The 16,256-nt window shown below is 37.2% G+C and overlaps 2 protein-coding genes across 5 annotated transcripts in view; both read right to left on the bottom strand.

Annotated features, from left to right (window-relative positions):
• Positions 1-312: 312 nt before the first annotated feature.
• Positions 313-3,099, bottom strand: LOC110751823 (zinc finger BED domain-containing protein RICESLEEPER 1-like). The gene is made up of 3 exons (XM_021952358.2): positions 2,991-3,099; positions 758-2,585; positions 313-627 (listed from the first exon to the last, which is right to left on the bottom strand). The coding sequence occupies exon 2, from the start codon at positions 2,581-2,583 to the stop codon at positions 772-774; it is 1,812 nt and encodes a 603-aa protein (XP_021808050.1). The 5' UTR covers positions 2,584-2,585; positions 2,991-3,099; the 3' UTR covers positions 313-627; positions 758-771.
• Positions 3,100-6,533: 3,434 nt separating this feature from the next.
• LOC110751807 (calcium-dependent lipid-binding family protein) overlaps positions 6,534-16,256 on the bottom strand; it is a 35,992-nt gene continuing 26,269 nt past the window's right edge. Inside the window, exons 48-63 of one of the 4 annotated variants that reach the window (XM_088244904.1) lie at positions 15,209-16,168; positions 15,043-15,119; positions 13,876-14,326; positions 13,667-13,753; positions 13,147-13,302; positions 12,875-13,059; positions 12,089-12,616; positions 10,765-10,942; positions 10,519-10,661; positions 10,304-10,430; positions 9,781-10,002; positions 8,598-8,954; positions 8,144-8,302; positions 7,758-8,042; positions 7,073-7,397; positions 6,534-6,975 (exon numbers count right to left, since the gene is read on the bottom strand). In XM_088244904.1, the coding sequence (XP_088101030.1) occupies positions 7,317-7,397; positions 7,758-8,042; positions 8,144-8,302; positions 8,598-8,954; positions 9,781-10,002; positions 10,304-10,430; positions 10,519-10,661; positions 10,765-10,942; positions 12,089-12,616; positions 12,875-13,059; positions 13,147-13,302; positions 13,667-13,753; positions 13,876-14,326; positions 15,043-15,119; positions 15,209-16,168 (3,996 nt within the window). In that variant the 3' untranslated portion in view covers positions 6,534-6,975; positions 7,073-7,316. Of the gene's footprint in view, positions 6,976-7,072; positions 7,398-7,757; positions 8,043-8,143; positions 8,303-8,597; positions 8,955-9,780; positions 10,003-10,303; positions 10,431-10,518; positions 10,662-10,764; positions 10,943-11,672; positions 11,898-12,088; positions 12,617-12,874; positions 13,060-13,146; positions 13,303-13,666; positions 13,754-13,875; positions 14,327-15,042; positions 15,120-15,208; positions 16,169-16,256 lie in introns of those variants that run through there. The other 3 variants (XM_021952332.2, XM_021952340.2, XM_088244905.1) reach the window with 3 other exon arrangements.

Below are 16,256 nucleotides of genomic sequence, written 5' to 3'. Positions count from 1 at the left end.
TAGACCCCGTTGGTTGGCCCAAATCATTTCTCTTTTAGACGTTTAAAATTTTATATTTTATTTTTCTTATTTTCATTTCTATACAAGTAATATTTGGGGGGAGTGTATTTGGGATGCACCATCCCATTTCTATAGGTTCAATAAACTTCCATAGAAATGGGAAGCTTAACCCACTTTCATTAAGAACTAAGATTAAGAATCATTAACAACTAAGAAGATCTAATACCAGAAAGACTAATATGGCATGGAATTTGCACAACCACTTGAACAAAATATTCATAAAGGACAACAACAAATGGTATAGGCATCAATTACACTCGACAAAATTGCGAGATAGGCTTTGTTTTTTTTCGGAATTCCCACTAGTGCATCATCTCACACTCACACACAGGCTATTAGTCAAATATGAAATTCATATATTACAACCATCTCTGGACATCAAGATAACAAGTTCTCACTATCCAAGGGAAAATTATCCATAATCAGTTCTAATACCAACAAAATTAAATATCCAATTTCCTTAATGTTGTTCAAAAGTAACAAACTTGGTGTCCATGCCAATTGCTTAACAAAACTGATTCCCAAATCTTCCAGTAATCATGAGCTGCCGAAAGCCAAAAACTGTACCTGTTGAAGATATCAACACCACATTAAAAAGAAACGAACACTTGTGAGAAATCATTATGCAGGATAGAGAATAATAATAATCAAGAATACAAAAGAAACAAATAAGAGAGAATAAAATTGCACTGATAACCTGCAAATATGCTTTCAGAAGAACCTCCCATACCAGCTCCGAGTACAGATTAAGGCATTCATCAAGTCTGGCTTCAAGCAAACTAAACGTTCATCAACTGGCCTTGGTTTAGTATAGAATGCATCAAATGAGGTTGCAAGAGAAACCGGAATAGCCAAAAGATCTCGTGCCATCCTGGAAAGTATAGGATACTTAGCACCTGCGGTTCTCCACCACGTCAATGCATTTAAATCCTGGCTCCAAGGTAAAACAGGTTCTTCCAAATAGTATTCCAAATCTGATTTTTTTGTAGGCTGATTATCCAATTGGATGAATTGCTGGTAGGCTTGCAGCACACCAAAAGTATGATTTTCCTGTCTAGGAGGAGACTCCTCTTCTGAATCTGAATCAGAAGAAAATGATTCGCTAATGAGGTTCTCTTTTTCAGGAAAACGGATCACATAGTCATCAAGCAATTTGTTAAAGGCCCCCAAAACAGCTGCTACTTGTGAGCTTCCATCCCCACCCTTAACTTTTGAACAAATAAATTCTACATATTTCATCTTAAATCGAGGATCCAGAACTGCACATATTGCCAACAGCAAGAACATGTCGTCCCAATACTTGTCATACTTTTTCATCATGTCCTGAACTACTGTTGCAATGAAACCTTCTGATTCTGAGGACATTTGGGATAGGATTTCGCGGAGCTCATGAAGGTGATAAAGATAAACATTGGCAGTTAGATGTTGGGTTTGGAATAATGCATTTGACACTTCATATATGCTGTCTACAATTTTGCACACACCTTCAACAATCTTCCATTCCTCAGGGGATGGTATGTCATAAGAATCAGTCACATCTTTTGAAGAAAATTCTCCCATAGACCATAACTCAAGAGCTTGTTTTAGGTTAGAACTTGTGAGATACCACAAGGGTAACGATTTTGAAGAATACAGTTCACCAACTCTGTCAATGAGATCTCTAATCTTGCGAAATGCATCCTCAACCATTTGACTGATTATTTCCCCAAAACAATACACATTAAACAGCTGACCACTAAGTTGAAGTTCCTTCTTTTCTTGGACGTGAGTTTTCACATACTCAAACATTTTAGCGTAGCAGCGATCATTACTTGTGGCAAGTGTGGATATCTTGTCCGCAATCTCCAAATCTTCAAGGGACTTAAAAATTCCACAATCTTCAGAGCAATTAACAGAGGGATCCCAGAGACAATGGAAGTAAAGTACCCATTTTCTGAGCTTCCAATTATCATCAATAAAATGTGCAGAAAGGCATACATAATCATAACAACAGAAGTTACGCACATTTTCATACCCCAATACGTCCACCGATAGGCTAATCTGTCCATCCAAATTTCCCAAGTATTCTTTAATCGCCCATTTCCTTTCCTCATAGACTTTTATGCATTCACTTCTAACCATGCCATAAGTAAGATTAAACAAAGGGTTAAGCCTATTTGCCAACTTTCTAAAAGTAATATGGTTAACCAACTGAGGTGGAAAGTCTACAGAGCAAACAAAATCTGCAAGAGCCCTCAGAGTTTTCTGCTCATCATATTCAACCAGCTTATATCCCAGATTCAGAAAAAACATATCTTCAACCACCTTAAATGGAACTAGACCTACACAGCACATAAACATTGCAAGTTCTCCTAGAGCTTCTTCCATATCATTTTTGGACCCCTCATCATTCTCCTCTGTATCTGGATCTGATGGAATGGAATTCCCATCATTGCTACCAACAAAACTGCCTTCAATTCCATGATAAGATTTTCCATTCTTTCCAGAACAAATAGCTTCATTATTTTCAGGAACCCCAGACATATCTAAAAAACACAAAATTATTAGCACCCTATCAACCCCATATTTTTGCATAATAAAAACAAAAGTAAAATGCTATTGGTAGAATCATGGATACCCATTAACAACAGAGCCAAAAATCTTGCAATGGAATCTTAAAAATGTAAACTTTATTCACCCACAGAACTGTGAACTCAAAACTAACATAACCAATGAAACAATAAGAACAAAATATGCAAAAACGACCATGTTGGTAAATTGTAGTCTTGTAGACATGAAAATGACAGAATAAGCCGGACCCAGGAAAAAACATAGAAAAAAAAAAAGAAGAAGATACGAAGCATAACAAAATGACAATAAGGAAGCAAAAAGTGCGTCTTTGAAATATTTATTTTCAGAAGAAAATAAAACAAAGTAAGTTGACGCCAAACCTCTTTTGGAATGAGTCGCCTAGAGGAACCGAGGACAGAGAAGAGGAGCACAAGGGAATTTGGGGTGTTGTATCTCTTATGGGAAGTTGAACAGAGTGAGAGAGATAAACAGTGTATGTGTTGCTCATGTTAGCGGGAAAGTAAAGAAGAACAGCATCATAACCGTACGCGTGGCTAGCTTATTAATAAGATGTCTTTTCGTTTCTTGTCTCACCCTCTCGTTTCCCACTGTAATTTTTCTGCGTACATCAAATCATTTCTCCTTTTCAACCTGTCAATTTTTCTTCTGATTAAGCGAGATTGAAATTTGAAAGTTTTTAGATTAAAATGTTGAGAAAGGTTACAACTTTCATAACAACTGACCCAAAAGTTACAACTTACAACTTTCACAACAACTTGATAGTGTGTATGAGAAAAGCCCCCTCCTCAGTGGCGGAGTCAGAAAATTTCCACAAAGACCTCATATTTTGAAATTTTTTTTTTTTAGAGTGACAAAATCCCTAGTTTTAATTTATATACTTCATTATTTTACATGTTATATTAACTATCTACTCATTATCGATCCTAGTAAAAAATCAAATGAAATGTACTTTACAAAAAATACTCACAAAGAAAATTTGAACAATAATTTATCACTATAAAATCAAGAGTCGAAGCAATAAGAGATATTGAAAATATAGCAATGATAGTGTGAAGGGAAAATAAGAGAAAAATACAAAGAGAGAGATAAAATTTGGTTAATAAAAGTATGATTGTATTAAGAAGATGATAGACTCAATGAAGAATTGAGAGGTGGCACATGCCCACCCTAGGTCGTAGCTCCCTCCGCTGCCGCTCCCCTAATATTGTTTGTATATATTAAAAAAACGATAACATTTAATTGTATTTTTTTTCCAGGAGAAAACAACTATTATAATATTTGGAATACTTGAATGAAGGACACGTGATGGCCAACAAAGGGAAAGTGTCTTACCTGAAAAAGGGGAAAAAAAACAAAAGAAGCAAATGCAGGTCTTACCCGCAGCTCCCTCTTCCTGAAGCAAGCCACTGAAGTTAGGCTCCGTCGGACCGTAACACCTAGGTGGGGCTTGGCCTCAAATTTTGAACCCTCAAAATGGCTGCGTTGATGAAGTTTTTGGGCCCAAATTCACAATATTTGGGTTTAGCCCGCTGCCCACCTCTTTTGGAGATGGCTTAGTAAAATACAATATAATAATTTGATTTCGTACTTGAACAATAAACAAAACAAGAAACACTAGGGCTAGGCACGGTACGGGATGATACGGGATGGAGGTCATTCTTGTGTCAATCCCGAATAGGGGAATCCGGATGAGATGACATGGGATGAGAGTTTTTAAAAACACGTTCAAACCATATCGGACCCAAACATGACCAGTATGATTCGGTATCAATGTTGATATTGTAAAAAATCTGCAAAATTTCATAAATTTGCAAAATTGTAATAGAAAATATGTTTTCCTAACATTGTCTGAAACAAACTGTTAGAATGAACATCATCCCCTATGAAAACTTATAAAAAAGAACATATGCAACAAAAATGTGAATAATCAATTGAAAAATAAACAGAAGATTGTGGGAGTCAAATTATGTCAAAACCCTAGGTCAAATATTTCCTTCTATTTGGAGATTATTTGACCTAATTGGGAGTTACTCAATTTAATTGGGAGTTACCCAATTAAATTGGGAGTTTAATTGGAATTGATTTGATTCCTACCATAATTGGGGATTTGATAATCAACTCCCTAATTAATCCGATCTCGCCAATTTGAGGAGGAATAATTCTTTTCCATCTACGGAATTATTCCTCTGAAACCCTAGCATCCGAGGCCCATATAAATATATGGATACACACAAGGGTTGAGGTACGTCTAAATTCCTATTGAAACTCTGCAGAGATTATCCCTCACAAACCTTAGCCGCCATACTCTCTCCCTTTTACACAAGGCTCTGGCCACCACTCACTATTCCGGCTACCCGTTTACACCTTACATATATATCTCCGTACCCTATTTAGCTATTGGTTTTATCTAGAATCAATTGAACTAACTTAGATATCGGAGGGCCTTTGGCCAACACCCCCCGGGTGTGATCCTCTCATTTCGATCTATTGAAAGAGGCGACGAAGAAGAAAGGGGAATCTTTCAATCGAATATTCTTGTGGGAAGAAATTGCTCCCACAAAGATGACATACAAAAATGAGATCACACATTGCTGTGGTCACAGAGCATTTTCCAGAAATCCTTGAAAACTGCTGGTACTTCCAAGTTCCAACTCTCTATTTTCCCGAAATTCTTTCTCACCCATATTGCATAAGGGAACCCAAAAAAAGCAGAATCAATTTTCTCTACTTGGGTTAGTTTGTTGTCATGCAGCCTTGTAATATTTGAAAGGGTTGGGTCCATTTTTACATGGTCTCTGTTTTTTCTTTTCTTTAGCCATTTCATTATTTTGTTTTTTTAAATAAATGTTACTGATTCAAATAGATAGAGATAGAAAACTGAGAGAGAGAGAGAGAGAGAGAGAGAGAGAGAGAGAGAGAGAGTTGTGAAGGAGGGGATCTGATCTTTCCTTTTCGCGTTGAATTCTCTTATAGCTTTTTTGTGTGACACACATATACACACACTAGGTGAGAGAGAAAGCAAAAGAAAGAAAGAGAAAAAGGAGAAGAAGAAGAAAGAAAGAAAGAAACAGGATAGATAGGGAGATCCCTTTAGGCTTAGGAAAACTAATAAGGGAGCTATTGCTTAGGAAAACATATTGAGGAGAAACAAAGCTGAGTCGAAATGTCTGTGGAGAGAGAGGAGGAAGAACTGAAATTAAATTAGGATTATTATTTACATGTATTGTTCGGTACAGTATGACACCAAACGAGATCACAAATTTGGAACCGATGTCGTGCCAAACAATAACGAAATGACACGGTATCATCCCGTTTACACGTCAACACCAAACGGGACGGCACGAGATTGACACGGTTTTGGGATGGTTTCGGTATTCTGGTTTTGATGCCCACCCCTAACAATATCACGGGCCATGAGAAGGTTGGGGTAATAGGCGAACCTCCACGTCGAAAAACTGATCGTATTTGTCCCTTTTTCAAAGGAGAACAAAAAATAAAAGTTAAAGAACCTTCATCTTTTGAGCTGGGTGTTTTTTCTTATCAAATAATTGATCTCGAAATAACCCAATTCGAGTTGCTAGCCGTTATGCTTTTAGGTGGTTTTACTTGAAGTATTCTCAAATGATTTAATCAATTAAAAAGGAAAGGAAAGTCGCTGACAAAATTTAGTTTATTTTCAAGGTTGACAATTGACAAAAACTCTGTAGTAGTTGATAAAACCCTAAGACAAGGACCCCTGAGGATGACTCAGCAGATAAGAACAAGGAATATGCTTGTCCTTGTGCCTTGTGACCGTTAGAGCATGGGTGTGTTGACCATTTTTTGGTTTTTGCCGGATGTGATGATCATTTTGATCAACCATAAAGTTATGGCTAATAGTAGTAACTTGCATGCAGCAAAGATACGAAATATAAAAATATTACAAGCTTTATAATTGAACAGGTGAGGTTTTAACTTTTGTTTGAAGGCAACTCATATGCTACACTACACCATACATTAAACAGGGTGCTCAACCACTAGGATTTTACTACCTAAGCCTATCCGTCACCTATAATATATCATGATGTTCATATGGGACCAGATCTACAGTGGGATCTGCTTGATCACCTTCAGTAATTTATGTCCGTATACATTGACTATTCTAAGACATGTACAAGGAATGTTCAAACCTGTACATATTTAGGAGAGTGGTATTTATAAATATAAAAAACCTATGGATATGTAATTGAAGCTACACCATTCATATCCATGCCCTACAAGGTCTTTGTCACTTGTCCTTGACATGACTTCTTATAAAACACCTCCACCAAACAACCTCTTCATTGTTGTAATCTGCGAAGACTTCTGAACAAAATTGCATATTAATGTCATTAAATATTTGAATCCATACACACATCAATATAACTGCAATACATTCATGCAACAATCAAAAATAGAATACCTGTCAAACGGTGAGAACATCTGAACATGCAGGCTGAAACCAGAAAAAGAAACACCAATAGTCGGAATTCATGACCTGACCCACAACAGAAATCCCAACAGCCATATTTCCCCAAGGGCAAGAATCTAGAAATCAACTGCTGCTGCTGCTGCCAAAAGTTGAACTACGAGGAATTGATGTAGGCACCTGTCGGGGCGACAAGATGCTAGCCCCTTCTTTTGGTATAGCTTCAGCGCTGGCGCTATCAAACATTGGTGCATATGGAATTGTCACACTCTTTTTCAGCATTCTCTGAATTAAAGCAAAGTTTTTCATTATAAAGTATCTGGAAGAATGTCGCAAAATTAGGAGTATAACAAAACTATTTAGGAAGAATATTTCAAACTTTAGTAACTTGTTATATGGGTGCAGCGAATGAGCCCCCAAAAATAAAGTATTTATCAGCTACGCCAACAACAGATCATTAATAAATGACTCAAGACAAACTTATCATATGCAATCTATTTCAGAAAATTTTACATTCTTGTCGAAACTTTCAATGCAAGGGGATAAAACATTTTTGGATTTCATTTTTAGTTTGCAGGTATAATTTTAGCATTCTATGGTCAACCAACCTTGACAAAGATAAAAGTCAATGCAATATCCTGACACTGCGGAGCTCAAAGCGATGGCATTAAACACTAACCTTTGGTTTGTTTGGTCCATAAGTGTTCATTGCTCGTTCAATCGAGGAGTACACCTCAAGAGCCTGGGGGGTATCAGGGATGCATTTTATGACTCGAACTTGTTCCCTCATCTCAGTTGATTTCTCTTGTAAATAAAGAATGACCCGTGAAGGTGGGGCTTTTGGGTGGTCCTTTTTTCCATATGACTTTTCCATTATGACCAGGTCATCCCAAAGTACATCCCACAGTACAGAACATGGATCCCTAGCTGGGTTGAACTTCCTCTGAGCTACGGTGAAGGGTTGCTGAATGACAAAAAATACAATGTCATTGTTTGGTGACTTGAGTATGGTGTATCGCAGATAGGAGGGGATAGATAGCAATGATTCTAATCCAGCTAACTTACTTGCAACAGTATCAATCTTCGATGAGTGACTAGAAGAATTTTTCCTTCGCGGAGTAAAAAGTGATCTTCATAAGCATCTGATAAGGCAAATTTCCCACGTACTTTAAACAGATCAACCTGGAGGAAAAATGAACCTGATTCTGCCAGCTGCAATATAGCCTTCATGACAAGAGAAAAATAATTAATTTTAGCCACTGAATACAAGTAGATTATAACCAAACAAGGCAGCAAGCTGGATATCAACCAACAAATAATCATAAAAGTTGATTTACTTGATTTAAGGTTGAAGAAGATGAGAAAGTATGGAATATGAAGGGGTATCAACCATAACTTTTCATTATATGTTTAAGTTGGGAGTAGAGTGAGCAATAAAGGGGGTATCAATAAAACCAGCCCATGCTTAATTAACATAAAATTTCCAACTGAAAGATTTTAAAGAAAGTCAAACTAGTACCTGTCCCTGTGCCTTGTACCCATCATATGGCCGAATTAAATTATCACCGCCAATAACACGAGGCAGTCGTCTGCGGAGCAGTTGCTCATCAGAAGTTATAGCTGATGCTATCTTCATTCTCATTGCATTGGCACCCTCGGTAGTTTTTGACAGAAGATCTAGAACCCCACTCACTGGTTGTGCAGCTGCACCTATTAATCCTTTCCCAACACCTTGAACAAAACCCTCAACGCCAGAAGTTTTTGCACCTTCAAGCGGCTTTGTTAATATCCCAGTGACTCCTCTGAAGAGGCCTTTTGCCAATGCTCCACCGCCCTCTCTAATAACATCACCAAAGTCCTCCACACCCTTGCTTTCCTGCCAAAGTAAATTTTTTAAATAAATTGCAGACATTGAGATTCATGTGTAGAAATTGCAATCAGCAAGAGATTGAAAAGTACAACACAAGGAGAGTATTGTAGATTGCACTGGTTGTTTTCATGTGCCAGACCATATATGAACAAATTAATATAAAAATGGTTAACTAAGAAATCAATTTACTAAACATCTATCAAAAGATCAAACTAAAATTTTAAGATCTGCTCATGGCGCAACAAGACTCCAATGCAAATCCGGACAATCTCATCACAGGGTGGTCATGGTCCAGCAATGCCTTAATAACCAAAGTCCAAAATGAGCAAATTTTAAAAACAATTTTAGCCACTTTGCAATAAGAATGAAAGGGTTCTAGTTTATTCCTCTAAAGCATCGGATGTATTGATTCAGTTTTACTACAAGTCCCAAAAGCTTAAGTGATTAGGATGTGGTCATCAATTGTTTTATAGATTCACTACCCCTGGCATGCAGGTCTCCTACCACCACTAAGCCCAATATGCGGAATTCAACTTTATAGTGGAAGGATGCAATCAGGGACTCGAACTCAGAAACTCCTGCTCACATACTGTGATAAATTTTTTTCATTTACCACTAGTCCCAAAAGTTTAAGTTAGGATATGGGCCAATTATTATTTATTATTATTTTATCTCCTAACATGTACGATAAAGTACCAACTTAAAATTTGTAACGTATGATAAAATAACCAGTCCACAGGCCAAAAGAAAAGAACCTTGGCAACTAATGATATCCAATTTTAAGCAATTATGTGAAAGTATATTAATTCAAATGACAAACTCTAAAGCAAACCTGTCTCTGTCGGCTTTGAATAAACTTCTTATCAAATGATAAGGCAGCCATGCCCTTGCTCATATGTCCAAGTGCACTACTTGCATTACCCAATATATCAACACCGGATAGCAGTTGAAGAGGTTGACCTAGGAGATCTTTTCGAATGTTTGAAATAGCAATACTAATCATTGAACTCTGCCTCATGCACACGTTCTCATGAAACCTTTGATTTATCCTCACCTGAATAACAAATGTAAATATATTGTGTTAAATGTACTCTATGAAATATATGATGCAAGAACAGTCCACGTATATATTGCAAAGTCAGATGAAGAGTTTATAAGTATGCGATGCAAAGCTAAAAGTCATCTATGATCTACCAAATACATATTTCTAAGTATGTTATCCCATAATAAAGCATTCAACACCGAGACTTTGATAATGAGCCTTCCAATTACTTAGGTCCAGACAAAAGATTCTGGGTGGAATTCCAGAGAAGAAAACCTCAAGAAATAGCAGGAGGAAGAATCCCAACACTTACTGGCATATTCTCAGTGTTGCCCAATGCAGTCATCAAAGATGCCCAAAAGCCAAGAACACCTCTTGGCCTTTGACTTGGTGACATAGCCATTGACACTTTGAATCGAACCTCTGAGATGCTAAGAACTCTGCAAATAAAGGTACCATAAATTAAGGGAATTACAACTACATGTAGCTAAATACAATGATATGCCAATCTTGAAAGTCCTTGCATACCCAATTTCAATGATTGGATCAACAGAAACAGCAGTTGTTTGAGTATCATACAACCGACTGAGGTTCACCTGCTGAATCATTTCATGAATGCGCCAGATGATAGGTTCATGAATGTTTATCAAAAACGCGGAGTTCTCAGGTCCCTGAATAATCAGTAGACATATAATTAATATAAATTGGGGGGAAATAGGAAGAAAAAAAAATCAGAAATCTTCTTCTAGGTAATGAGAACTTTCTTGTACTTACATGGAGACCAATATATGGATAGACACACAGATCTAGCGACCCATTGGATTGCATTGTGATTGAAAGTTTCAAGATATAGTCAGTCTCTTCCCCAACTCTCTGTGGCCTAAAAAGAACTGGCGTTGGAATTAATGGCAACTGGTTATCCAATTGTATCCCACGCATTCTAAGTTTCAACCTGCAAACAGGACAAGAACATAATTCCTGAATTAATAATTGTCAATCATAAGGGATATACAAAAATACAGTTCAACAATAGCATCCTATGGGGCCTCAGCCCCTGTCTAATTAAGTAGCCAATTTGTAGGTAATCCACAGGTTGGTCGGTTGGAGAGTAAATTAAGCTAGGTTTACGCTTCAGAATTGTGATTCTCATATACATCTGCTAACAGGAAAGAACCACAAAGCTGTCTGTTGAGACTTACATGGACCACATAATATGAAAGCCTGTCACCAACTATTGACCTCTAGTATACTGTAAATCTTATTTTACTAAGTAAGACTCAATTTTAAGTGATAATAAAATGTATCGAAGTGTATACATGGAATGTGAAATATTTCATAAAAGATTATATCTAATTGAAAATAATATTCATCAATGCGCATTGGTGCATTATAATCAATATAGTATCAATGCTTGGTCCAGATTTTTCAGTCCCTAGGTGATATGATTGTTTTCTATTTTCTTTTTCTGCTAATAAACAAACTATCAATAATAAAAATGAAATTGTAAGGGCAAGGTGTCTACAGACCTAAAATTCTACTAGCAACATCCATTAGCTAGCAATGATGGAAGTTGAGGTTCCACCCCAAAACCAATTGGCAATGAGGGGAGTAGCCCAACTCCTTATAAGCCCTTGCTAGGTTTCTCAACTTTCTAATGTGGGACTCTTTACCTTCACATTCTCACACGCCCCCGCACGTGTGGCGAATTTTCAAGCCTAACACGTGGACAACATATTGGGTGATGTGGAGCACGTGTGGCCGTTGGGCTTTCACACTTGGGCTAACCGCTCTGATACCATGATGGAAGTTGAGGTTCCACCCCAAAACCAATTGACAATGAGGGGAGTAGCCCAACTCCTTATAAGCCCTTGCTAGGTTTCTCAACTTTCCAATGTGGGACTCTTTACCTTCACATTCTCACAAGCATGACCAACAGAAAAATACACCAGTAAATATCATTGCGAAAACACTCCAGGTCTCAATTGACTAATAAATTAAGCAAAGAAAAAAGGCAGCAAAGATTTACTTGGATCCATTGACTAATAAATTAAGCACTTTGTTCTCTAAGCCATCAAGTCTCAATTGAAAGCAAACTTACCGACTGATTCCAGAGCCTAAGCCAGTTGAATATGAAAACAGAAGATTCTGAACCGAAAGGTAGAGAATTTCTTCGGGTGTATGGTCAATAATGGATATCCCAAGCTCAGCTAGCTCAATGAAAACATGAAATTCACAATCAGAGAGAAAAGGTGATTGTTGCTGTATAGAAAGTTGAGACAAAAGTGATGACTGGCTTCTACTCAAAACTCCAGCAGGTTCACTTTCTGGCATCCAGTCACTGATCTTAATGACATTCACTTTCTCTTCTTTTATTACAGTAACACGTAGAGCCTTAGAAGGTCCACTTCCCACGTGAATGGGTTGGTGATCAAAAATCTCATCAATATCATACTTCTCTGATTTCAATGGGTCTTCCCCCTCTACCAGGATTTCTAATAAACGCCTTCTGCCGAGATCTTCCCATAAAAAAGAAGCTGCTGTATTAGGAAGAAGAAAGTTCCATGAATCACTAGTACCATCCACTTGCCGAATTCGGATGGGTAGAAACATGGAACGATTTTCAACCCTGTTGAAAGAAAATTATCAGCATTGGAACAAGAAACGACAAACACATGTATAAAAGTAAAGAAGAAGAAACTAGTACAAATGATTTTATTGTACTGCAATAAGAAGACTTCCACATTAATAGACACAACTAGTTCAAGAAAATTTTCCCAAAATATAAAGTCAAAAAGAATTCTTTTGTTCTTATGATAAATACACTGCCATCAACATCATCTTTTTTTTATTTCACAAACTTTCACAAGAGATAGTAAACTGTGACCTGTAAGGACTCAAGGAAGAGTTCGGACGGAAAATAACTTCATAGCTTGAATTCTTTGCTCCACTTCTTACAGCTATTCGAAACTGAAGTTGTTCATTTCCAGTATCCTTCCTCAAGCAAACACGCATGATACCTTCGTTACAAACACTAAATGGTGCACTCCATTTGTAACCATCCACCCGCAACTGAAAAGAAAAATAAACCCCACATAGGAGTCAGATGCTATTCAAGTACAATTAAGTGAATATGAAAAATTATTAAACTTCACTGACCTTCAACAATTCAACTTTGGCACAAGACTGCCAACAAAAGGGTTTTGGAGAATCTGTGGGATGAATCCATGCCACAGACTGAGAATCACACTGCTGCAGACAGAGACTGGAACCAACTCTATTAATAAACAAGCTGTGGGGCTGGAATTGCACAACCTGAATATCAACCATTGAGAAATTTTTTTATTAATGAAAAATATATATACATACCTATATCAAAGAAACTTAACAAACGCATAACTTATGACTACCACCAAGTACGAAAAAAGCAACTATAGTTTTTACAAATGGGTAAAACCCTCCCCATGCAATGATCCTCCTGTTCATTCTAAACATGCAAATGGCCTGCTGACCAGAATCTTTCATCGTATTTTTTTGGGCTACGGGTCATCTTATTTTCCCAAAATCAGATCTATAACCAATATTTATCAGTCTAATTTGGCAAGTTCCTCATCACATTCTTGCAGTTCCTCGGAGGAGAAACATTAAAGATTTAAGTCACAAGATATTAAAATCCAACCTTTGTTCTGTCTGAGGTCATGTTCAGTCGCGCTGAAAGCTTGTAATAAGATCCATCTGAACTGAATGCTTTGACATCAAGCCTTTCCTGGAAATGAAAATTTAAGAAGCATCATATGATCGAGAACAAATTTCAGCGACTCCGAAGCAATAGTAATTAAAAGGAGAAAGAAGAAATATTAGAAGCCAATTTGATGTTCTTATAGTCACCTTCTTTTCCAGCTCAAAAAGAGATATCCCAGGACTGTATATTTCTGAATGACGAATGGCAACAGAAAGGCCCACTCGTGAGGACAGATATACATCTTTTTGAGATGGAAACAGCGAAGCCCCACTGCGGCTTGCATAATCTTGTGGAGAAAGCATATTAGGAACAGGACTAGTGTCGTCAATAGCTTCAAGTACTTGAATGTTTCTCCTAGTGGAAGAAAGCTTCCTGTCCATAGAGTTTGTAGGACCTTTCAAGGCTGTTTTTGCAGACTTGACTCTAGAAGGTATTAGAGAGTCTGTATCTGCATTGTCCAAAGGTTCTACTTCCACCACTCGATATGCCAAGGGAATAGATGAATCATTTGTGATCCAATATGGAACAAAAAACCTTATTGTTTTGGGTGCAACAGTGGTCCCTCCCATGTCACGTTCAATACTCACGCGCAGTCTCCTGTAAAGATGAAGGTAATGGAGATCATGGATATGATAATTGATAAAAAAAAAATCTTCATACTAATTACAAGAAGTCCTTTTATTTTCCAATACATACAGATCTCAGAAATACCAATAAGACATCATCCTAACACATTTGTAATGGCACACAAATATAGCGGAAAAAAATACGATGGAAGATCATATATTTATTTCCCTCCACTTCCAAATATTTCCATTTGCAAGTGCCAATGAAGAACAGATGTATTGTAATCCACATTATGAGAGAGTGACAAATTTAATAACCATTTCAATGGCTCCGAGTTAGTGACAAAGCCAGAACTGTATCCCAGTGGGGGGGAACTTTAATAGTAATAGCAAATATCAATTGAAAATTATAATATAAAATAATATTCGGTCCACATCCTAAAATCTTAAACTTTTAGAAACAATGGTAATCCCAAGGAAATCAGAAAGGAAAAAAACTTAACATAGCACAAGAAGGGTAGACTCTGAGTAATCCTTACAACTGAAACCCTCCTTTTTTTTTGGGTCAAATACAACTGAAGGAAAATTGAAAATTACGAGTTGGGATCTATAGTGGCAAATAATACGAATCGAACTGCATCCTAGCAGCTTGAGCTTTTGTGAACATGGGAACAACAGCAAAATAACATAATTTAACAACAAAAAGAACACAAATTTCAATAAACATTTTTCTTTGGAACCACAAACCTTCCACTTTTCTGGTGAACCATCCAGAATGATGAGACATGGTCATTGGAATAAAGATTCAAAACAAGAACGGGGTCCTGCCAGAAAAAAACAACTATATTTATTAAACTCACAATGGTGTATAGATATATATAGTATGTCACTTGTATTTAGACAGAGCTACTACCTTCTCCAGAACCCAACCACCCTGAACAAACAATGTAAGATATAAAGGTTTCTGAATGTCTGCGGAATATATATGAACGCCCCCACGTGAAGAGATCATACCATGCTGTCGTTCAATGCATTTTCCATCTTTCATTCTTTCCCAGATTGTGAATTCAGCCGGACAGGGAAGTCGATTTTCCAACTTCATAGGAGAGTTGACAGATATTCTCCAATCATAAACAGGTGCATTCAATTCAGTATGAAGAGCTGAGGCATCTGCCCCAACACTAAGCCAAAATTGTTTATTTATGGTACTAGAACAACACAAAAGTATATCTTTCTTCTCAAGCTGATTCAACCTAAAAGTAACATTAGGCATCTTATTTTCCTGCTTTGAAGTATATTGTCGAGAGAGTGCAACCTGATCTATAAGAGTCAGGTCCTTTCCATATGTATAACCAGAACCCACTGCCACGACAGAACCCCATGAATACGGAGGCTGAGGATCATCAACAGAAGGACAAATTTGTAAGCACTGGTCGGAATCCTTTGATGTACTTCTCCAAGGTAAAACAAAAGAACCTCCAGGATTTATGTTATCACTTTTTCCTAAAGAGGAATCATAACCTCGAATCCGAGAAGCATGACAAATTGAAAATTTCAAGTTAACATCAGTCTCATTTACAACTGTTGCAAGACCCCTGAAAATTGCATGCTTCTTGCCATTTTTCAGGACAACTTCCAGTGCCATGAAATCATTCTGTAGTGATTTGGGGACAACTGACAATGGAAGCAATGACCGAATGCTCTCCCAAACACCATCTGGGCCAAGACCAACAGAGAAACCTATGTCTCTATCACTTGCATTTTCAGCCTCTAGATCTCTTTGAAAAATTGGAGTTGTTTTCCTCTCAAAATAAGAAGTTGAAACCAACAGACATCCACATTCGTCCATGTCATCAAGATTGTTATGTTGAACCTTCAACGTACAACATCATATAAGCATGAAAAGAACACTCAATTCCACAAACAGTACATGTGCACAACCGACGTCACCAATCAATGCA

Source organism: Prunus avium, chromosome 1, assembly GCF_965620075.1.
Source record: "Prunus avium chromosome 1, drPruAviu1.hap1.1, whole genome shotgun sequence".
NCBI classification, from domain to species: Eukaryota; Viridiplantae; Streptophyta; class Magnoliopsida; order Rosales; family Rosaceae; genus Prunus; species Prunus avium.
The sequence above is the reverse complement of the archived record's forward strand: the minus strand, read 5'-3'. Positions and strand labels throughout refer to the sequence as shown.